At 39.1% G+C, this 23,369-nt stretch overlaps 2 protein-coding genes across 4 annotated transcripts in view; one reads left to right on the top strand and one right to left on the bottom strand.

Annotated features, from left to right (window-relative positions):
- Positions 1 to 4,225: 4,225 nt before the first annotated feature.
- Positions 4,226 to 7,218, top strand: si:dkeyp-59c12.1. 2 transcript variants are annotated; one of them, XM_017704240.2, is made up of 4 exons: positions 4,226 to 4,343; positions 4,476 to 4,529; positions 4,622 to 4,698; positions 5,495 to 7,218. In XM_017704240.2, exons 1-4 carry the CDS (start codon positions 4,271 to 4,273, stop codon positions 5,918 to 5,920), a joined length of 630 nt encoding a protein of 209 aa, XP_017559729.1. In that variant the 5' UTR covers positions 4,226 to 4,270; the 3' UTR covers positions 5,921 to 7,218. The 2 variants fall into 2 exon arrangements, with proteins under 2 accessions (XP_017559729.1, XP_017559728.1); XM_017704239.2 differs by having other exon boundaries at positions 5,492 to 7,218.
- Positions 7,219 to 7,638: 420 nt separating this feature from the next.
- The window catches only part of plin1 (perilipin 1), a 40,532-nt gene continuing 24,801 nt past the window's right edge, over positions 7,639 to 23,369 (bottom strand). The window contains exons 7-8 of one of the 2 annotated variants that reach the window (XM_017704237.2): positions 22,865 to 23,005; positions 7,639 to 8,321 (exon numbers count right to left, since the gene is read on the bottom strand). In XM_017704237.2, coding sequence (XP_017559726.1) covers positions 8,055 to 8,321; positions 22,865 to 23,005 — 408 coding nt within the window. In that variant the 3' untranslated portion in view covers positions 7,639 to 8,054. The remainder of the gene's footprint in view (positions 8,322 to 22,864; positions 23,006 to 23,369) is intronic. The other variant, XM_017704238.2, reaches the window with a different exon arrangement.

The following is a 23,369-nucleotide window of genomic DNA, read 5'->3' as shown; positions in this document are numbered from 1 at the left end:
CTTTCTAGACAACTATGAATTCAATTAAACACATGGTTTTAAATGCCATTTATACATCTGCCTAAAAATTAGCAACAGGCCTGTACAAAATACTGTAAATTTCAGAAAAATGCAGCTCATGTAGTGTCTGATTTGATAGCCTGATCTGTGAAAATAACATTTTCTGAAGGTTAAGCACTTACTTTGATTACTACGTTCTCAAAAAACAGCAAAGAAAAGTGCTTGAGGCCTAAAATGACGTCTATTCACAGAAAGTGCCAGCTAGTTCTCTCTAGCACTCAGATAGCCTGGTATTGATGTTTAGCCTGATGCTGATGATAGTAATATGTTTAGTGTCAATCATGTATTAAAATGCCCTGTTTTATTTTATTGCAATTTATTTAAACTTATTGGATGTAAACTTGGATGTCCTTTCTACACAACAACTTAAAGTATGCTAGGTTTATGCTGAGATCTATTAAGGCTCTTGCTCTCTGGTCAGTTGAATTGATGTCTACCTATGCATTAAACAACACCGTCCTCTTCTGGTAGAATACAGCACTGCAATGAGTTTGTGTAGAATTTTTGCCTAAATTGTATGACTGGTTCTTGGCGTTTTCCTAGTTTTCCTAAGTTGTTTGGAACAATACGTTAGATTAAATACACAACCTTCGCCCAAACAAACTGTCTGTTTCTACTAACTTCTTCTTTCGGCTGCTCCCTTTAGGGGTCGCCACAGCAGATCATCTGCCTTCATCTTGCCCTATCTACTGCCTCCTACTTTTACACCAACCGTCTCCATGTCCACCTTCACTACATCCATAAACCTTCTCTGAGGTCTACCTCTTCTCCTTCTACCCGGCAGCTCCATCTCCAACATTGTTTGACCAATATATCCACTATTCCTCCTCAACACATGTCCAAACCATCTCAACCTGGCCTCTCTGGCTTTATCTCCAAACTGCTCCACCTTCACTGTCCCTCTGATCTGCTCATTTCTAATCTTGTCACTCCCAACGAAAATCTCAGCATCTTCATCTCCGCTACCTCCAGCTCAGCCTCCTGTCTTTTAGACAGAGCCACAGTCTCCAAACCATACATCATAGCAGGACGCACTACTGTCTTCTAAACCTCCCCTTTCACTCTTGCTGCTATCCTTCTGTCACACATCAGCCCTGACACCCGTCTCCACCCACTCCATCCTGCCTGCACCCTCTTCTTCACCTCTTTTCTACACTGTCCATTGCTCTGGATGGTTGACCCAAGATATTTGAAGTCATCCTCCTTTACGACCTCTACTCCTTGCATCTTCACCTTTCCACCTGCCTCCCTCTCATTCACACACATGTATTCCGTCTTGTCTCTACTGACCTTCATTCATTCACTTCATTCCTGTCTGTTTCTACAAACTACTCAGCATTAATAATTAACATGCTGCATGTTGTGTTTAGATGGATTCCATCTGTTGGCTTAATTTTCACATAACTATCACTGTGTGTCAGGGGCACTGAAAATACAAACCCAATTCCAAATAAGTTGGGACAGAAGGTAAAATAAAAATAAAAACAGAGAGCAGTGATTTTTGAGCCATCTTCTTCAGGTATTTCATGAAAACAATACAAAATAAAGATATTTAATATTTTACCTTATCAACTGTAATGATTTTAAAGTGTATTTACCCATACATATATTCCACCAAAGTAGGGACAGGGACAATGTAAGAGTCGGAAGTTTGTGGAATGATCAAAACACCTGCTTTGTAGCTTTCCACATGTAACACGTGAACAGGTAACAGGTAATGCTATCATGATTGGGTGTAAAAGAAGCATCCGCTTAGACACTAAGAGTTCACCATATTGCAAGAAAACTGCACAAGTAAATAGTGCAAAACTTAGAAAAAGTAAAAACAGCATTTCAACTGAAGTACTATATCAGAAAAAAAATCCACTTTCACAACCACAACAATTTGTGTCCTCAGTTCCCAAATGTTTACTAAATGTTGTTAAAAGCAAAGGTGAGGTAAAACAGTGATAAGCACGCCCCTGTCCAAATGTTTTTTTGGAATATGTTGCAGGCATTAAATTCAGAGTAAGTTTGTATAAATAAAACAAGGCAAGTTTATTTATGTAGCACCTTTCACTGCTGTCATTCAACATGCTTTATATATATATATATATATATATATATATATATATATATATATATATACAAAAAAAATAAAGATTATTAGTTGAAACATTAAATATCTTATCTTTGTATTGTTGTAGTACATACAGGTCAAAAAGGATTTGCAAATCATTGCTGTCCATTTTTTATTTACATTTTTCCTACTGTCCCAGCTTTTTTGGAATTGGGTTTGTACTATGGAGAGTAATTTATAGAGCGGAGCATCATTGTTATTCCTCTACATGCATATGATCTGATGAAAGGATAGAACAATAGCACCAGTACTACTACTACTAATAATAATAATAATAGCAAAGATAATCAGTGCATATCATGTACCCATTAAAGGTGCAAAAACGCAGTGTAGTAGTACATCCTACAATCAGGATGGCATTTGGGCCAAAGCTGTTGAAGGCAGCCATCTGACATAAGAGTCAGTCAGACAGTAAACCTGCCCAAAGGTGATAACATGACCGGAAGAAAACAATGTTATGAGGTTTTATGCATAAGGAACAATGACCTATATAGTCTTAAATATAGATTAAAAACTGAACAAATTGTGAAATAATACGTGCAGATGCCTGTGAGGAAGTACTGAGTTTGGATTTTATTGTATGAGATGAGAAGTCATGTACAATGAATAGACTGTAATGGGAGCAGGCTGTCACTTACAGCCATCACTTTATTTGACTAATGTTTTAACGGGACACTTTGCTCTATTTAATGATATCAACTTTCCAAAAATTCGGCACTCTCCACATTGAATGGTATAGTTTCTCTTTTCTGTTTTACCTGATTAGACTCTCGAAGGGCTGAGCCATGCAGTATCCCCACCAGAACTATAGAGGAGTGAGGTTTGTGTGGAGATGGTCCACCTGTTTCAGCACTCATAGATCATTCACTCATTGGAAAAGCCCTACAAACACGACAGACTGGGTCAGTGTCTGCAACTCTTGTAAACTGATTTTCCCAGACATGAGCAACTGGCACCACCTTGTGACTCATTTTATATTTTGGATCACAGCTACACTGGTATTAACTGATCGAACTAAAAAAAAAAAAAAAAAAAAAAGATTAGTATGTTTCTATATAATACCTACATAAGCTTGTATTTTGGCACATGTGTAAGAACAGATTCGTTCAAAAAAGATGAATGGTGTCATTAAAAACAAACAAATTACGTGTTTAAAAATGCGGTTTAAATCCTAATGTTTCTAATGCAGATTTATCTTTTTTCAGCGTCAACGCAGAATATAAAGAAGATATTCTGATATTTAATGTTGTTATTAAGGACACCTTAATTACGAACAGATCATTAGTTTGAATCGGTTCTTTTCAACAAATCAGGCGAATCGATTCAGAATTCCAACTCTATCAAACTTCCCGTTGTATCCGCAGAACACTGGAATACTGATTCTGTTTACTTTGGTTTAAGCGTTTATTGTTCATGGTTGGGTGTATAATGAAAAAAAACACTCCTTACCCTGATATTCAACGAGGAAGTTACTCTAGGCCGAGTAACTTCACTTCACTACGCCTTCAAATCGGGAGAATCGATTCAGAAGTAGAACTGATCAAACTTTTCGTCGCATCTGCGACGTCTAGCACTGTTTACGTCCGTGTTTTAGAATAACTGTGATACAAAATGAATACAATTTTTATACCATCATAAATTCATAACACAGAATGTTATATATTAATTGCTGCATCTGCTCCACGTCTTTCTTAGCTGGCTTCTGTGGACCTGTCTAACTCCATTAGCGAGCAGAAGCAGAGGATTCAGACTGACTCACTGAACCTCGTGGTACAAGGAGGAGAGGAGAATATTTGACTTGGGAATCAATGAATCGGCTCTGTACCCAATCGATCCTCCACTCAGTAGATGTTATTTAGCTAGAATAAAATTCGGGTTTTGTTAGTTTTTCATAGCGTCCTTTAGTTAAAAGCATTTCTCTGGTCTACTCTTTCAGCTCTTTAGTCTTACTTGGTGAACCCCTCTCTAACTCAGATGGAACCTTCCACGCAGCTCGCGCGTTGCTAGGTTACGGCGTGTGGGAAGGCGCGCGCGTGCCGCCTCCTCTCAGACGTCGTTGTGTTTCTGACTCCGGCGTCATTTAGAGCTGATATGACTGGACTGAACTCACCGAGGATGGAGGCGAATATCGTGGTGCTGGGAACGGATAATGTCGGAAAATCAGGTGGGTGATCTATTCAAGTTTTAGAAACGAAATTATGCTTATTATTATGCTGCTTGCCGTGACGAAAAGTCCGTCTTAGCCAAGCTCGAGGGCGCAGACAGCCAGTACTGATTCTGTTTACTCTCGCTTTAGCACTTACTGTTCGCTTCCTCACCCGGAGATTCATCGGGGAATATGGAGATATTGGTAAGTTAATCTTATTGAGGCTGAATAACTTCACCTCACATTAAGGACTGAGCCCCTGAGATACATTTCCAAAACTTTGTGTTTCTCCACAGAGTCCATCTACAGTCACAACATTAGCGTGGATGGGAGAGAGCAGACTCTCAATATTTGGGATTCTCCCTATTCACAGGTAAGGGTTTTCACTGTTGCACTCCAGAGTAAATTAGCAATACTAATACTGTTAATACTAGTCCATTAGTAATATTACTAGAACTTTTGGAGTGGTAAGCTATCACTATCTCATACTCATGAAAGTGACATCCCCGTACAGAAGTCTGATATATGGCCATATATGCACATATATCATTAAAGGTCAGGCATGTATTTCTAAATATATGTACATATATGATATGTTCATATTTACAAGTATCAAATATTGGACATATATGCATGATATAAGGATGGTAACTATATGTGTTTCTGATCGGTGGATGAATATATATATTCATATAGATCATGTATATACTCTCTGTCTGATATATTTCTGATACATAAGTCTGGTACAAACACGAAAGTTATTTTTTAATCTAAAAGGCAAAAACCAGCAACACACATGCAATAAAAACTCCTTACATAACACGCAGCTAGCATATATGAGTGATATATGCCATCAACATAGGCATAAGGTTTTTTATATATATATATATATATATATATATATATATATATATATATATATATATATATATATATATATTAATTGCACTATGCATATATGCTTATGCATGTTGTTAGATGTCTGACATACATTTCTCAAATTTGAAAATGGCCAATTTCAAGTAAGTTGGCATATATGTGCCATAAACGTCAACATGTGAATAAGGTGTATGTAAGGGGAATCCATACATGCTAATATATGTTACTTATTTGAAAGACATATATTGCCATGTGTCAGATTTCTATATGGGTCTTGAATGTCTCAGCAGGACTTGTCCTCCGAGTCCATCACCTATGAAAAGAGAGTGCAGTGGGCCGACGGCTTCGTCCTGGTCTACAGCATCTGTGACCGAGCCAGTTTCAACAACGTCGGCAAACTCCTGCAGAGCATAAAGGCTACAAAGGACTATGCCGGCTTAGAGAAATTGCCGGTAGTTATCGTAGGAAACAAGAGGGATCTGCACCACCGGCGCACGGTCCTCAGCGAGGACGGTCGGCTGCTGGCACTCTCTGCAGATTGTCAGTTCTATGAAGTCTCAGCCGCTGAGAACTACCACAGTGTCCTCATGGTGTTCCATGGCTTGGTTAACCGAATCAGGGAGTCTAGGTCAGCAGTCAAAAAGCCGGCAGGCATCAAGGGCATTGTCAAAAGCATGTCTGCCGTGTTTGCCCGGAGGCGTACCGACTCACTGTGAGCCAGACGGTGTTATAGAGTCACACCTGATTTTGGTCTGAGGTGACCTACTTTAAATGCCAGAAACAAGGGCAGGCTGATTCCTCTTTGGCCCCAACGTTAAGGCTTTGGTGAGGATGTGGAAGAAGCCCTGTGGCTGATGGCTGCTCAGAACTGTGCCACAACCACTCGAGGAAGGGCAGAGATCAACAATCCAGTCTGTGTGCCATGGTGTTGGTAGTTGCTGTCGAAACCAAGTGTAAGATGACTGCAGTATTCCTCATTTTGAAAAACCAGGCATGACTGTGTGAGAAAATAAGCTGAGGTTCCTTGTGAAATGTAGGGGGTGTTTTAAAACACCGACCTTCACATTATTCCAGTGAAAATAGATTCAAATGTCAGATATGCCACAAAGTGGAAACATTTTGGTGGCATTCAAAGGTTTATTTGCTTATTAAAAATGTCAAAAGTCAAAGAGCGGAGAAACAAATGTGTCATTCTAGTCAAAGCAATAACCTGGTGACATCTGTGATGGTCTAAACAGAAACAACAATGCATTGCTTTTATCTACAAAGTTCAATGTCTTACAGGAGTCACTGTGGTGTGATCTTCAAAGTGTGAACTCTCACCCTCCTAAGATCTTCTTACAATTAAAGGCAGCACTGAATATGTATTTGTATGAACACAGTGCTTACAGTCCTACAGTTTCTTTGTTTTGCCTGTGCAAGCACGTCACAAGACTGATGTTCAAATGCATTTGGTTTTTGTTTTGTTCCCAGACCACCTGTGACTTTGAAAGCGGGGGAAAGACTGTGTATTGATAATGTATAATGAAAAGATGGAATCTATGAATGTGCCAAAATTGATTGCATTGAAATAAATGATGTGCAGTTGTAATGCTATACATGTTGCAAAGCATGAACATACAATGGGGCAACGTACTAAAAGCAGACTTATTTGATTCTACTACTTAAGAGATCTGAGCATATTTGATGGATTTGTTAAAACGTCTGAAGCCTAGAAAAGTCTGTTGTTAGTAGATGTGATGTATTACATATACTGAAGTATTGTGTTTCCATCCTCCATTAGTTAAGACTCCAGACTCTGTAGAAGCAGTCACAACTGAATGGCCCTCTCTGGTGAAAGACACTGTTGTCAGTCAAACATTTGCTCTCATGTTATTCCGGTTTAATAATGGAATAATGGAAATTGTTAAGTTTTAGTCGGTGAGAAAAAAGTAGTTTGTTCCTACTTCCTAGCACATTTTTTCATTGACATTTTTAAATGATTTTCAACAAAAATAAATCATTTTAAACTACACCTGATGTCCGATGCATTCTTCTTTTTACTTTTAAGTAATGTATTGCTGGGTCTGACACTTACACCGGATAAGAAAAGTAAATATGTAAATTTAAACTTAAGCTAAGCACATGCAGTTGCCGCATACCTGAAGATCTTTATATAGATTGTTAGAAGCTGCAGTAAATGCTGGAGATAAAAGCAGGATGATAACTGCTACTTTTCACAGCTTCAATATCATTTGATGATAAAATGAATCCTTTCCTACACCAAAATTATTATGCATATAATTTTGTGGGGAAAACATTCTTTACTTTTTGCCACATTTTTCTCATTGCTTTACATTAATTTCCAGTCAAAACTGCCATTAAGTACAAGTTACCATTTTTTCAGAAGACTATCGAATCTGAGGAGATTCGATAGATAATAAATTAAAATAAGTACAACTGGAGTTCACAAATTTATTCAAAGATATGCAAAGCAATTTGAAAGGCTGAACTTTGGAAGTGTGGAAAAATATTCCTGCAGATTTCTTTAAAAAAACTAAAGGCAAGCCTCCTGAAAGGAACAGAAGTTGTGATAAAGACAAAAGCTGTGTACGTTTTAATTAAATATGTTTTTCTGCTAAATATCTTTTTTCCTGATGCTGAAAAATGAACAACTTGGCTGCTTTGACTACAAACTGAATAAATGACTTGAATATGACTTGAATATATGAAAATAATAACATTTGACTTCTAAGGGTTATCGTTGTCTTACTTTGTCAAACCTGTGGCATCCAATGGTATCATGGCCCCCCTTCATGATTTGCATAAATCTGCAGAATAAGCACTGAGTACTGTAACCTTGATTTTGTCTCAACTTTCCAAATGAGGCTCTGGGTGACTCTTCTCTAGGATCTGCTTTGTTTGGAGGGGGCGAAGCTCCTCAGATGGCTGGGGTTCCATGGGCTCTCCATCCTTCACTGACTCCTGGGCATTGAGAGAGGGGTTGTTCCTCTGGTCTGAACCATTAGACTCCAGTGCAGGAGAGCCATTCGACTGGCTTTTTGTCTCTTCTGCTTTCTCTCCTTCCTCCCCGTTGTAAAGGATCTCTTCTCTTGGCTTGGAAGATTGGCCAGGAAGCTGTTCATAGACAACAACATATCAATTTCCACAATTCTTTGACATGACTGCCTTCTTGGAACTTGCATGCTAAGGCAGGAAAATGATATGGTTCTATATATGTTAAAAACACAATGTTGTGAAACAATGTCCACTGGATCTTAATGTTCATTGAAACCATGAGAGACATATAATGAAATGTGGATACTGTACAGGACAGAATGGTATAGATATTCAATACTACTGTATTGAAAAAAGATGAAAGTCTAGGGCTACTAGTTACAAATTCTTTGTTACTATGGAACATTCCCTGTTTTTCTTTGATGGATCTGGCCAGTAATATCCCCACCAGATGTTCTTGGCCATTCTCAGTCATGTCTGTTCCAACAGCCATCTTCTTAGCAGAACACTGCAAACCTATTATTTCCGGAATGGCGATTTGGAAGCTCCTTGTTAATGCGGGAGGAAGGAGACGTGGTGGATTGGTTATGCAAAGTCTCTCTCCCTAAAAATTCCCTGATGAAACTATGAGACCAAACCCCATACAGAAGGACCACATGTGCGGCATATGAGCTGTTGCAGCGGTGAACTTGGACTGACCTTCCACAGGCCAGAATTTGAGTGACCTTTGTCTTTCTTTACATCTTACCAAAGGGGCCCTTAGTGTGGCACAAAGCTGGGTGAAGGTAATACACGTGCCAGACCTGTTGGAGTCTCCTGCTTTTGTCTAGTGGTTTAAAGGCATCTCAAACAGGTCCGTGCCAGGGGTTAATGAGCGAGGGACGGGTCCATCTACAGCATGTAAACGGCTCTTTGTCACATTCCATGAGTCTGGGCTACAGTCTGTCTGACAGCACTTTAGACTTTCATCGGAAGAAATGTCATGCAGTAAGATTTCAGTGCTTAAAAGTCAGTATGAAAGTGAAAAGTCTGGATTCTGTAAAGCTTCAAAATAGACAATGCTGAGTCTGCCTGAGAGCTGCGAAAGAAAATGTGTCTTTCTTAAGGAGTCATTGACGAGAGATGGTTTGTATGTCATCGTGATGTAGGCCAGGCTGCACCTTATCTGTTCTGTGTATAAAGAACCATAAAGTCAACACTCTGTGCCTAACACAAGTATTCTGCTCACAAACTCGCTTGAGCGTGGCCAATATGCAGGCCTTTTCAAGTCTCAACCCAGTGCTACACCGATAAAACCAATTTCCAAAAACAAACGGCATCCTAGACAAAATACACCACATCTTTACGCAGCTGGTGAGATCCTTTACAAAACGTGACCTCCAAGCAGTCTAAGCAAATGTACTAACAATCTAGGCCTGGGTATGGTTCCAATTTTTTTGCTACTGATACTAATGCCTTGAGTTTGACAGCAATTCCTGATTGACACATTTTTAATGCTTGGAATATGATTCATGTAAATTTGTATATATCGATTTGTTACTGAATGAAATTCAAGGTGCAAGATATCTTTCTCTCAACAATTTTCTTTATTGCTGTGATGTAATCAATGTCCTTTGCTGGGCTCAGTAAGGCCTGCTGCTGAGTATGATGTGTACAGCAGCAGGGTGTGAGATTAATCACAATATCAGACAATATTTTCCAAGAACAAACCAGCAGGGCTTGTGCTGAGAAAGGGCCTCTTTCAGTGAGCTTTGCCTGCTGTTTCTTCAGGGAATCTGAGACAAATACGGCAAGAAGGAAGCCACATTACCTGACTGATTTACTACTTTTATCTGAGATCTCATCTGTTATGTGCATTCTACTGCAATTAATCGGGACGTACAATCAAAATCATGTTGCACTGTCTATTTATCTTTCTATAATTACCTGTTTCACCAAAGGAGCTTGATCAAGCTTGACCTTCAGCATGTTATGGGACACCATAGTGTTTAAAGCGTTGTCACGTTTGGAGGTTACTTTATCCATTAAAGAAACAAATCACAACATTGACTTCTTAATGCGTATTATTACGTTTAAAGCACTGTTATGTCAAGAAAAAGACATTTTAAATGTTTCAGAGTAGCAGTGAATTGGGAAGTGAATTTTTTCAGGTAATTTTCGGGTCATTTTTATGTAGCCTTAAAATCAGTTCCCGGTGTTGTGTAGTTTAGATCCTGAACTTTGATTAAATACCACAAAATGCCATGATGGCCTAACATTGTTTGCCACCTCTGCAGCCTCAAAGCACAAAGCTGGCTTTCTCGCTCCAAACAATCTATGGAAAAATCTCTGGAGATCAATTTCTTGGAAAGGAGAAAAAGATTCCGACTATAGTAACTGGAATAGCAGATGGGGTCGATATTTCCCAACTTGGAAGTGGGCTTCTGTTAGCTAACCTGTTAGGATGGTAGAACAGAGGAATTGATTAGATTAAATGGTATAAAGCTCAGTGAACGTTAACAAGACAGTTTCACAGTTCATACTATTTTACAGGGAAATAAGTAAGCTGATTTTTTGTATTTCCAAATTTATTATAACAGTTACTCTATCCTAAAGTATTCTACAAAAGCAGTTGCTGATAGAGGTTCCTAGATCAGCACTTACCTTCAATCAGACATGAACTGAATGAAGAGCTGAACCTTCTCAAAATGTTCTTGGTTCACATTAAAGGAAAGATCAAAGGCGTATCAATATATATGGTTCAGATACCATCAGTTTTGTTGTGGTACAGCAGATGAATATGAATAGGCAAGGGGGACAAAACAGTGTGTGCATGTGTAAATACAGGTCTAAGCACAGTCTCAGAGCAGCCTAACAAGATCCAGTTTGAGCACTAGCCGGCCACAGACGTCAACAGATGTTATCTGAATCTGATGTGACAAAGCCACATTTACAAAAAACAAGCTCCTGGCACTGATTGCACTAAAGTGCTGTGCTAGATACAGTTCCCTCTTTCTAGAATATGAAAATAGCTATGAAAAAAAAATGGTTTTAGTTCAGAAACTATAACCCACCTCACTGACCCTCCCTCATCGTGTATCATCATCTATCTATTCCCTAAAGATTGGCAATTCTGAAAAACAATACATTTTTGATAGACACAGAAATGTTAACAACTTTTAAAAATGTAACATTTTCATTCTTTTTTTTTCTGGGTAATTCCCACTGTTTTCCCAAAGAGAAACAATGCTTGTTAATGGAATTACTGGCAGTACAACTGATTAGGAAGTCATTTTCTTAGACGACATAAATTAAATTTACAATAGTATAAACAAAAGTTTAAGATCCAGCTTAAATGTTGCGCAAGCATGTTTGGTAAACGTGTTATTGCAGCTTTTAATAACAAATTCTAATTTAAAAAGTGGTGAATAAGAAGCTAACTTCAGCTTCACGGTTTCTGCTCATGCCAGTAACAGACACCTCTGGGTGATGTCTTCACAAATAAGACAGCATAGTTGAGGTGTTTGATTCTTGCCTTGAGCACTGTTGAAACTGAGAAACCATCCATAGAATCCCACATTTTATAGCATAAAACTTAATATGCATATCATGACACTCCTACATACAACTAATATAGAATAGAATAGAATGTCTTTATTGTCACTATACACAGTACAATGAGATTAAGAGCAACTCCATCTCAGTGCAAACACACAATGTAAACAAATGACACGGAATAGAATGGGGAGGGGTTGTGCACAGTTCTATGCGTTTTGTATATATATGTATATGAAATAAATATAGAAACAAAATAAAAAACTATGTTTTTTTGTATACAACCAGCATGTTACGATCAACCCCACAAGCTCCAAATATCAGCAAATATTGTGCAGTAAATATGAACACTCCTAAACATGCTACGCTTTGTAAGAACATGCTTTAAATTCTTTCACCATCCCTCATTCTAGTTCTGTATCTTGATACGGTTGTTTAGCTCAGTCATCACATGCAACACCAGTGAGGAAAAACAACACTACAAATTGAGCTTTCATGGAAAAGGGAGTAAAAGCAATGTGATGAAAAATGACTTGCCCATGCAGTTATGAGATTTTAGGTTTACAACAGAAGCTCCCTAGTATTTTTCATGCAAGATTTCTAAGAAAGCCTGTAATTAATCATTAGCTAACTACCATTCACAAAGCTTCTATTAGGCCACTGTGTGCAAGGCTGATACTGACTTTCACCACTGCTATAAAGGCTTTGTCATGCTTTGCAGGGGGTCAAGAATGTGTGAACTGTAAACCATCTGCACCCTGATTGGACCTATTTGCTAAGAAAAATGGAAAGAATTGCATTAACAGTTCAAAAATCCCAACAATCTAGTTCAACTATGCCTCTCCTGAGCTCCCCAGCAGAGCTCAGAAGTACCCCCTGCAGAGCACGTCTTCTCAAGGGCACTCCCAACATGGCCTTGATCCTTATAGCCACCCCATTTGTAGACAAAATAGTGTCCACACTGCCCTGTGCTACTTCTTGGCATCTGTCAGTCTTTTTTGTGCAATGAAAAATTAAACTTCCAATGGCAAAAGAACTAAATGAGAACTGAATTACCACTGAATGCACTGTTCTAAGTATACTTACAACACTTAAGCACCATGCGGTGTACCTACCGCAGTCAGACGGATAGTGCAGAATTAACTATGTGGTCATTAGTTCTGTTTGGCAAGCTTCCCCACATTGTCTGAACTCAAACCACTATGCCATTTTGGCCAAAAAGACATTGGTTTGCATCAAAACACTGTTTCCTTTCAAGAATACTACCAGCTTAATGACCAAGACACATTGAAGACATAGTTAGGTCAAACATGGTGACTAACAACAAAAAAAGAAGCTCCTAGCATCAAATTTGCACAATGCTTATGGGTCACACTTTCTTTCGGTTAGCAACAATTATATAGCAGAAGTTACCATGCTGCCAAAAGTAGTTTGAACCCTAATTGGCCACACCTGCTCCAACTTCTCAGTGTTCTTTCAGTGGGCCTTTACCAGTCAAAGAGATGTTTTGTGGATTTCAGTGCTTTGGGATGGAGCTGAACTTAGGAAGATAAGAAGATCCCAAGAAGGACCCAAACTTTAGTTCCTCAGTCTCCTAACTGCATAACTTACAATGCACTTCAAATGGTTGGAATCACTTGTCATATTAACAATAGCTATTATTAATAATTAGTCATTTCTTTCATCCTATAATAGCTTATACAGTGTAGATAGAAAAACTATAAGCTAGGCATGCAAAGGTATTTTAAGATGCTCCACTCAATTTCTTAACACCAAAACACTGATATTTTGTCAAGCCAACTTATTGTTCTTCATTTTATTAATCTAAGTTTTTTCGTACTATTTTCAAGGGTTTCAGTTTTCAAGCTAGATCCATGAGACTTGCAGTATCATAGAGCGTGTGCGTGGAGAATGGTGTGCTTTTGCTTTTGGGACCAATAGCATATAAGACTTTCATACAATGTTCATTCATATATGATTTTTCCTACAGTTAACCAATGGAAGAACAGCCAAAACATCTTAGCAACCCCCTGGGATACTATAGCAATGAGTAAATCAATTAAAAAGTTATGATTTCATGGTGGGTGTGGTAAAAACAAGATAATCCATCTGTATCCATAAGGCATGTACACAATAAATCCCAGACCAGATTAATTTTTTGACACATGGCAATACATATAAAATGTGCTGATGCATTGCGGCCTATTCAGGCCTCAAAATACGGCATATCAGTAGAAAACACCTAAAACACCCATATATAAAAACACAAGCTTCTGCTACCTGTTGGTCAGGAAGAAAAGGAAAAGGAAAAGAAATCCAAGAAAAAGAGAGAAATCTCCATATTCAAGCCGGGATACTCTATAGCTTTAAAAGAGAATAAATCCAAAATGTGTTCCTCTGAAGTAATTGCCTTAATCTATTACCTCCTCTAATGGACTTTGGAATGACCTCAATGGCCATTGCTTGTAATGAACTGGGGATGTTTGGCTGCCTTATAATGCATGACCATAGGATACCTAGGGTTCTGGCTAACAATGTTAATGTTTTATGTTAAGATAATCTATTTTTAAACCTGCTTTTCATTCAACCAATGTAGAAACAGCCACATTCATATCCAAGTCTCTATACTGCAAAATTAGTGCTACTTCTTCTTCTTCTTCTTTCAAGTGCTCCCTTTAGAGGTTGCCACAGCGGATCTTCTGCCTCCATCTTGCCCTATCTACTGCCTCCTCTACTTTTACACCAACCATCTCCATGTCCACCTTCACTACATCCATAAACCTTCTCTGAGGTCTACCTCTTCTCCTTCTACCCGGGAGCTCCATCTCCAACATTCTTTGCCCAATATATCCACTATTCCTCCTCAACACATGTCCAAACCCTCTCAACCTGGCCTCTCTGGCTTTATCTCCAAACTGCTCCACCTTCACTCTCCCTCTGATCTGCTCATTTCTAATCTTGTCCATCCTTGTCACTCCCAATGAAAATCTCAGCATCTTCATCTCCGCCACCTCCAGCTCAGCCTCCTGTCTTTTAGACAGAGCCACAGTCTCCAAACCATACATCATAGCAGGACGCACTACTGTCTTGTAAACCTTCCCTTTCACTCTTGCTGCTATCCTTCTGTCACACATCAGCCCTGACACCCGTCTCCACCCACTCCATCCTGCCTGCACCCTCTTCTTAACCTCTTTTCTACACTGTCCATTGCTCTGGATGGTTGACCCAAGATATTTGAAGTCATCCACCTTTACGACCTCTACTCCTTGCATCTTCACCTTTCCACCTGCCTCCCTCTCATTCACACACATGTATTCCGTCTTGTCTCTACTGACCTTCATTCCTCTCCTCTCCAGTGCAAACCTCCACCTCTCCAGATTCTCTTCCACCTGCTCTCTACTCTCACCACAGATTACAATGTCATCTGCAAATATCATGGTCCATGGAGCCTCCTTCCTGACCTCATCTGTCAACCTTTCCATCACCATTGCAAACAAGAAGGGGCTCAAAGCTGATCCCTGATATAACCCTACCTTCACCTTGAAACCATTTGTCACTCCAACGGCACACCTCACCACTGTCTAAAATTAAAATTAAAATTAGTGCTACAGTTTGCAAAATTAATTAAGTTTGAATGATTTAAGACAGGAGGCTGAGCTGGAGGTGGCGGAGATGAAGATGCTGAGATTTTCGTTGGGAGTGACAAGGATGGACAAGATTAGAAATGAGCAGATCAGAGGGACAGTGAAGGTGGAGCAGTTTGGAGATAAAGCCAGAGAGGCCAGGTTGAGAGGGTTTGGACATGTATTGAAGAGGAGTAGTGAATATATTGGTCAAAGAATGTTGAAGATGGAGCTGCCGGGTAGAAGGAGAAGAGGTAGACCTCAGAGAAGGTTTATGGATGTAGTGAAGGTGGACATGGAGATGGTTGGTGTGAAAGTAGAGGAGGCAGTGGATAGGGCAAGATGGAGGCAGATGATCTGCTGTGGCGACCCCTAAAGGGAGCAGCCGAAAGAAGAAGAAGAATTAAGTTTGAATGATTTAGCAGATAAAAGATCCGCAAATGAGTCACCTCTAATTATATTGGAGCAATGATTGGACCCACCACATCTAAAATTGTCTTTGGGACTCTGCAGCCATGTGGCCTTCCTTGTATCTTCAGGCCATGTGTGCACCAATTCATCTTTATGGATAGTAGCCCAGAAAGATGGAGGTTCAGGGAACAGCGTATATTGAAACCATCCAAAAACGCGTAACATGCGGGCACATTTTTATACATATTTCCATGCGTCAATAAAGGCTTTTATTATTTTTCTTAAGACAGTGTGCCTGGGAATGTCTCTGGTGTGGGATTTATTTTGTACATGTCTCGTGAATGCAGATGGACTTTTGTTGTTTTCACCACACCCAGCATGAAATCATTACTTTGTGTTTGCTGCACCCGTGCGCGAGGAGCACCTGACCGTTTGCTTCCTTTTTGTGTCCCCTGTGGTGCTTCTTCAATTGTGCTTTTTAAAAAAGAATCAATTGGTTAGAAGAGTCAGGAAAATGTGTTTAAAATAATAGATGACAACAGCCCAAAAAGCTTTAGTCCAATCTAAACATTACAACTATGTACTGTTAGGGTAAATTTGCAAAATTTCAGTATAAACGTTTTCTGTAATTAAACCCAGACTATCTCTAAACTGTTAAACAGTTTTAGTGAAATACACATTTCATTTCTTTCTGGCAATGAAATCTCTCTCAAAACGAAATGTGGAGTAGCACATCTTGGCCTTTACATGTGTCCAAAAAGCCTGTCTCTGCATGTGCCTATGCAGTGCTTTTGTCAGTAGTCTGCTGCCTTTGTCTAAAACCATGAACTCTAACCAGATTACAGTCCAACACCCCCACCCCCCCCCCCCGCCCCGCCCCCGCCCCCGCCCCTGGTAACAGAGACAAAGGTTTGCATTGGCCAAGACTCATTGTTTTTTTTTTTGTTGTTTTTTTTTTAAATAGGTCTCAGACATCAGAGTGAAACTTCAACTTGGACACAAAATATCTTGTGCCATACAAACAAATCGGCTATTTTCCACTTGATGATACCCTCAAGTAAGTCAGCCAAGATTGGTCTTTGACATATACTCAGGTTATCAGTGTGGCTCTGTGTTTTGACCTGTTTGTATGGAATCTGCTGGTAACAGAGATCTGCAAGGTCAGGCCCTGGTCCAGCCATGGTGTAACACGAATCTAAGTGGTGTGGTGAAACAAATACTTGGTGAAACGAAATACTGTATGGTGAAATTTCAATGCAAAAATGTGACAGTGTGAAACATGGAGCTGTATTATCAGCTGTTATTCTGTCAAAATGGCCAACATGACAAGCTTACCAATTGCCACATTTGTTGTAAACACCTCTTCTTACAGCAGCACTGTAAGCCAGATAGCTAATGTGTTAAGCAGAGAAGAAACACGTTACATGCATTTATACATTTAGAAATGTATGAAATAGGTCAAAACTCATTTTTGCAGCTAGGATGTCTTATTACAGCCATGGAACTGTGGTAACTGTCTTCTAATCCCTGCAATGGAGAGAGTTGATTATTCAAACGAAAGAAATGACTCGTCAGATGAGGAGAAGAGGAGGACAACAAGCTAAAAGCAAATGCTGGCAAGACAGCTTCTGACTATAGATAAATCAAGATACAGTAAGATAAAGTAAGTCTGTCTGAAAGGGGAAAATAATTGTCTCAGACATTGTGCTGAATAAAGATACAATGATTCTTTTATTTATTTTTTTTATGACTGGGGTAGGAGTTACTCTGCTACTAGCTTGGTTGTAATTATTAGCCTGTAGATCAGTGGCCAGGCCAGCAGTCAGGATTGGTTGACAACACAGATTCCCAATGGTTGTGTGAGGTGTTTGTGTAATGCATATTAAATATGGTAAAGAGAGAATGCTGATGAGCAAAAACATGAAAACTCTATAAAACTGTAATAACAAATAATATATTCAACGCTAGGTCTAAAGCAGAATGCTCCTGTGATTGAATGCACTCTGAATGCCACAAACTGGAAACCATATGTATGTGCTGATGTACAAGTATAGGGTTAGGTTAAAAATGTAATATAAACGAAAACGCTGATGTACTTTGCTCTGCTTTAAGCTTCAGCTCAGCTATAGTTGCTTTTCTCACATCACCAGCAGGAAACTTTTTCACAAAAGCATAATAGTTTCTTATAAAACAGCTCTCAGTGTTAATTTTTTATGAGGCTGAAGTCAGCTGAGCGATCATAAACGTAAATATAAAGAAACCAGCTGAGTGATTATAAACGTAAATATATTCTAAATGATCAATGTTCGTCTTATATCTTTCTCTTTGCCATTTCATTAGCTAGTGAGATTCAATCTGCTGAAATAATTTGCTAGGTCAACACCCAGACCGCAGTCTACCAGCTGACAACCCCTGTTACACAAGCAACAAGCTGATTATAAAAATGCAGAGGCTAACTTTTAAAAATACAGAGGTTAACTCTGTTAGTTTGCAAATGTCTACTGCAAGTAGCTACTGAATAATAAGCCTCAACACATCATAAGCCTGGGATTTTAAGGGGTTAAAGAACATATATGTAGGGCTGTATCTGAAAGGCTTGGTAATGACAGTGAGTACTTCAGTACAACAGTGACACTATAGTCATTTTTAAGGATTTATCTGTTCATGCCCATTTTCTGTGGAATGAGTTCTGTACCTTTTAGTTGCACTCCTTAAAGAATAATACATTTATTATCACTACAACCCAAGGAATCACAATATCTGTCCATCCATACTTATGCATTTCCACATTCTTTCAAAATCTCAGCATAATTGAATTGTTAAATGCAAAGTCATTCAGTGTGGTTTGATGTGAAATGTGTCATTCTAGAGAAACTTACCCATCAGAATTGTTCACAGTGGTGATGATAAGACCCAGTGTTTAGTAACTCTTGTCACGATTGGCCCCTCCCAGTCCTGTCCATGTGTTCGTAGTGTGTTTCGGTTTAGCCCGCGTGTTCTTTGTTTTGTGTTTTTAGTCCAGCCCCCTTGTTTCGTGACTCCACCCCTGATTGTTTCCACCTGTGTTCCCGTCTGTTCCTCATGTATTTAAAGCCTGTGTTTTCCCCTGTCTGGTCGCTGCACTGTTGTTTGCACTGGTGTTCGAATTGTTGTTTGTTCTTGTCCCGTTTGTATCTTTGATTCTGGTTTCTGTCATGTCTGCCCCCCCCGATCAATCCATGTTGGCTCTATGACCCTGGACCGTTTAGACTATGACCCTGGATTTGCCCATAATAAACATCGCTTATCTCCGCACATGCGTCAGTCTCCTCAGTCTCCTCGCTCCCCGGCGTTACAGCTCTAACAACTCCCTCATACAAATTTACTCCATGAAATGGTTATGAATATGCTGCCAGATGCCTGAAACATTGTTTAAAATACAGGTAGATTCCCTTGAAAGAGGCCCTAAATATTCAGTTGTACCTCCAGTTAGGATGAAGCAATCTGAACCAAAAAATACGCTGCATACCTTGATGTATGTGTAATCGTTTGCATTATACATGATGCTGGAAGTGATCTCCGTTTTCTGCCAGACACATTTCAACACAGCACTACATGTTCCTGAGTGTATCAGCAAGCATTAGAGAGATTAAACGTCGTGACAGCTGTTCGGCACCTACCTCAGTGCTCTGTCACATCCCGGCGTTTTCAAAGCTGCATATCACTGTTATCGGAACAAAACCTTGTACCTCCATTTTTGTTAATTTGCAGTTTTTGACATACTTTGAAATTGCAAGATGGCCTTTTTATTGTGTGTAACAATTTAATGAAGGATTGACCAAAATAAATGGCCAAAAATGACTTGGAAAAAAGTCTGGTTCCATTGACTTACATTGAAAGTCATGTATGTTTTTTCCTTCTACCCTAAAGTTACTATTTTGGAGATAGATGGTTTTCTTCCGACAGAAGCAATATACTGAGGAGCATATTTTATGTTTTTGCATTCAGATTGTTTTGTCCTAGCGAGAGTTATTACAGAATATTTGGGGCCTCTTTCAAGTGAATCTCCTTGTAGTTTTAAGATGAACGTCTAGTGTAAATTTTCTAAAAATCAATTTAAGGCTGAGGGTGTCATAAGGCATAATAGACTCCAGTGAATTCTACAGAAACTTTGAAAAATCAACAGATTTCTGTTTAAAACACTACACAGCAGCTCAGAGGGCAAACAAAGGGAAGCAGCCACACTGTTTAGTTGCTGCTGTCAGAGAGTCTTTGCTCTGTTCACAACCATGCTAGGACTGGCAGCAGGAGGCGCCATACCAGGCGCGTGGGCTGACAGGTGAGGGCAACACTATCAGCACATTTGTTGTTTACGTTCCACTTTGCTGACTGATAGAGGTGTGATTAACATGCAGTTGAAAGAGAAAGGAATGCCTGGCAGCAGCTGGGAAGCAAGAGTAGATAAGGCACAGTGGGATAAACTGTTGGGATCAGAGTTGTCTAAAAAAGTTCAACCATCATGATCAGCTGACCAATGTGACATCATTTTTACAAATCATTACCTGTCAGAGTTGTTTGGCTTTACATCAGCAAAAACTCACTACTGAAATATGAATGAATGTGAAGAAATGCTCAATTATCCCAATGACCATTACTTTAATAACAGTGGCACTCAGTGATTACTACCAGAGAAAGCTCTGAAGTCAGGGTGACAGACATACAGTGGTTTGAAAAATACAGCCTATCACCGGTCAGGAACTTCCTCCTCAAGATCTTAATGATACAAAGAAAGGCGATGAGGGAAATCAAAGGCTTCCATTCAGAAAGCGGCTATGCTCTTCTGCAGCTAAATCAAGTTCCAACTGAATTATGGGAAAAGACCTGTCACTTTTGAGACAATGCAGGAAGTTCACAGGACAGCAGGGAAATGGAACACGTCAGTGTCATAAAGCTCTCGTTCTCAGAGTACACACGCTTAAGTGCGCTAGAAATAAAGCCTCGTGTCCACTTCCCCGGAAAGACATATTCCCTGAGGACATATAAAGACAGAAAAATATTTATGCTGTGTTAATACAACACCAACAAAGAGACCATTTGTGCTCTTACAAGCTACATCTGGGTAGCTGAGTATTTGTATGTATTCATATTAAATGCTTTTTTTGGGTCATTTTCTCTACAGTGCTGTGCAACTATAGACCACAGTTGAGAGAACTCTGCACCCTTTGTTAATTTTCTTCGCCAGTGAAAACAGCCATTAAGTACAATTAATGTTTCAGGACATATTTCTGAGGTGATCAGATAAAAGATAACCTACTTGCATAAGTCGAGAGTTAAAAACTAGGACCATGTAAGACCTGGTAGACAACCAAAAGTGTCACAATAAAGGGAGGGGGACAACCTAACATATTTCGGTTTTTGCTAAATAATTATAAAAAATATTTAAGTTGGAATATTCATGTTTTTATGCAATCAACACAAACATCTCTGCTACAAACAAACGCTTGACCTTTGTTTCTTTTTATCCTTCATGTGCAGAGTTCTATTGAAAATGACAGGAAGCACAGCGTTACGGTTTACCCCATAGGTAGGATTAACTGTAACACAGGGTTAGTTGTGGCACTTACTAGAAAAGTCTGATGAATTTGTGCAGACAAAGTTAATTCAATATAATTCTATGCTATAAGAAATAAACATATTTTCCACCCCTAATGCATCATATATTAACTAAGACAGACAGCTTAATTAATAAGACACACAAAAACACATCAAATTCTATATGAAAACTGACATGAAACTGTGTCAAATAATAACAAATAGTTTAGAAAAGCAAATAAAAAACACCACACCTCTGCAAAATCCGGAACATTGTTTCTGAATAACTACATCTTTACCAGCTGTTAATTTCATTGATGTACTTATTTAAAACAAAATATTAACATCTGAAAGGTACTAATAAAGTAGAGGATAATCAATGTTTTCAGATGTTTTGTGTTTTTCATTTAAAACATAAAATCAGTGTAAACATATAAAACAAAAGGATAAAACTGACTTTATTGTATTTGTTTAATAAAGGTGGCTTATTTGTAATGCTGTGTAACAACTAATCCCACAGTATGGAGGCTGCAATTAAGACTAACTAGCACTTGCTGTGAGCTTGTCTGATGCATTCAAGCCATAGTGGGAATGTGGCCAGAAGCCCACGCTGCTTGAACTTGTATATCAACATAAAAAGTCTGTGTTAAAATGTACCCCATCTTAGGTTGTTCCCCGTACACCCCTATTTATAGGGGAAAGGCAAGCTTTGTATCTGAAAGGATGTAAAGCTGTTCAAGAAGCCATTGACATGGTGTTGTCTGAACAATGGACTGACCACCCATAGTCTAGACCTCAATATCATTGAATTTGCTTGGGATTAATGGGCTCATAAGAAGCGGGACATGTGACCAACTTCTAAGACTGAACTTTGGAGGTGTGGAAAAATATCCCTGTAGAAAAACTGAAAGTAATGAAAGCGCTAATAGAGGCAAAGTGTGGCCACACTAAATACAAAAAAAATGTGATATTTAGCTGTTGAGGCTTCTGTGTAACTGTCTGTTCAAAAAATATATTTCTTTTATATGACATTAAAGGACAAAAAGCTGTACTTAATAGCCATTTTGACTGGATATTAAATAAATGAAGTGCAGTCTCTGACAGTTGCCCAGTATAGCATGTCTAAAACAGCATCCTGAACTGACCAGTAAACTCATTTTAGATGCACATTTTCTCTTCAGCCATTGGAATCGATGTACATCAATGTAAGGGTCAGCCAGGTCCTGTATTGACCTATCAACAAAGGTCTTCCTTTACTGCTATCAAAGCCACTGCCCAAAGCACAGGAAATACAAACAAACAAAGCCATATCCACCTTGCTGCATTCTGGGCAGAGCTGGTATTTAATCACCAAGTAATGGATGATTGGGTTAGCATGTGAGACTGTGTGTGTTTGTGTGTTTGTTTGTTTATGTTGGGCATGCAGGGGTGTGGCTCCCACACGTGAGGAGTCCGCATGATCTCAACCTCCAAATACATCTATGCACGTGCAAACTGAATTAGGCCCAGGGATAACTGACTCACCGGCCCATAATAAGAGATGCTGTCCAGCACTTTCCGCCTAGCTTTGGCCAGAGACTCCAACAGCACAATGGCGCCGTCCTTTGCACCGGCCACCACTGACACATAAGCTTTCTGAAGCTGTTTCCCCAAGTCTCCATCTCTCTGAAACAGAGAGAATTCAGCAAATTCCATTAAATATAATACAAATAGACAAATGGAATTTAAGTACATATAAAGTAAACGTGACAAGTCAAGCCAATCACAAATATGCTCAGAACACACAAATAAAAATGAAAAGTACAACCCCAATTCCAGTGAAGTTGGGACGTTGTGTAAAACATAAATAAAAACACAAAACAATGATTTGCAAATCCTTTTCAACCTTTATTCAGTTGAACACACTACAAAGACAAGATATTTAATGTTCAAACGGATAAACTTTATTGTTTTTTGCAAATATTCACTCATTTTGAATTTGTTGCCTGCCACACGTTCCAAAGAAGTTGGGACAGGGGCAACAAAAGAC

This window comes from Pygocentrus nattereri, chromosome 7 (genome assembly GCF_015220715.1).
Source record: "Pygocentrus nattereri isolate fPygNat1 chromosome 7, fPygNat1.pri, whole genome shotgun sequence".
NCBI lineage: Eukaryota > Metazoa > Chordata > Actinopteri > Characiformes > Serrasalmidae > Pygocentrus > Pygocentrus nattereri.
Note: the sequence above shows the minus strand (reverse complement) of the source record. Positions and strands in the feature narration are given on the sequence as shown.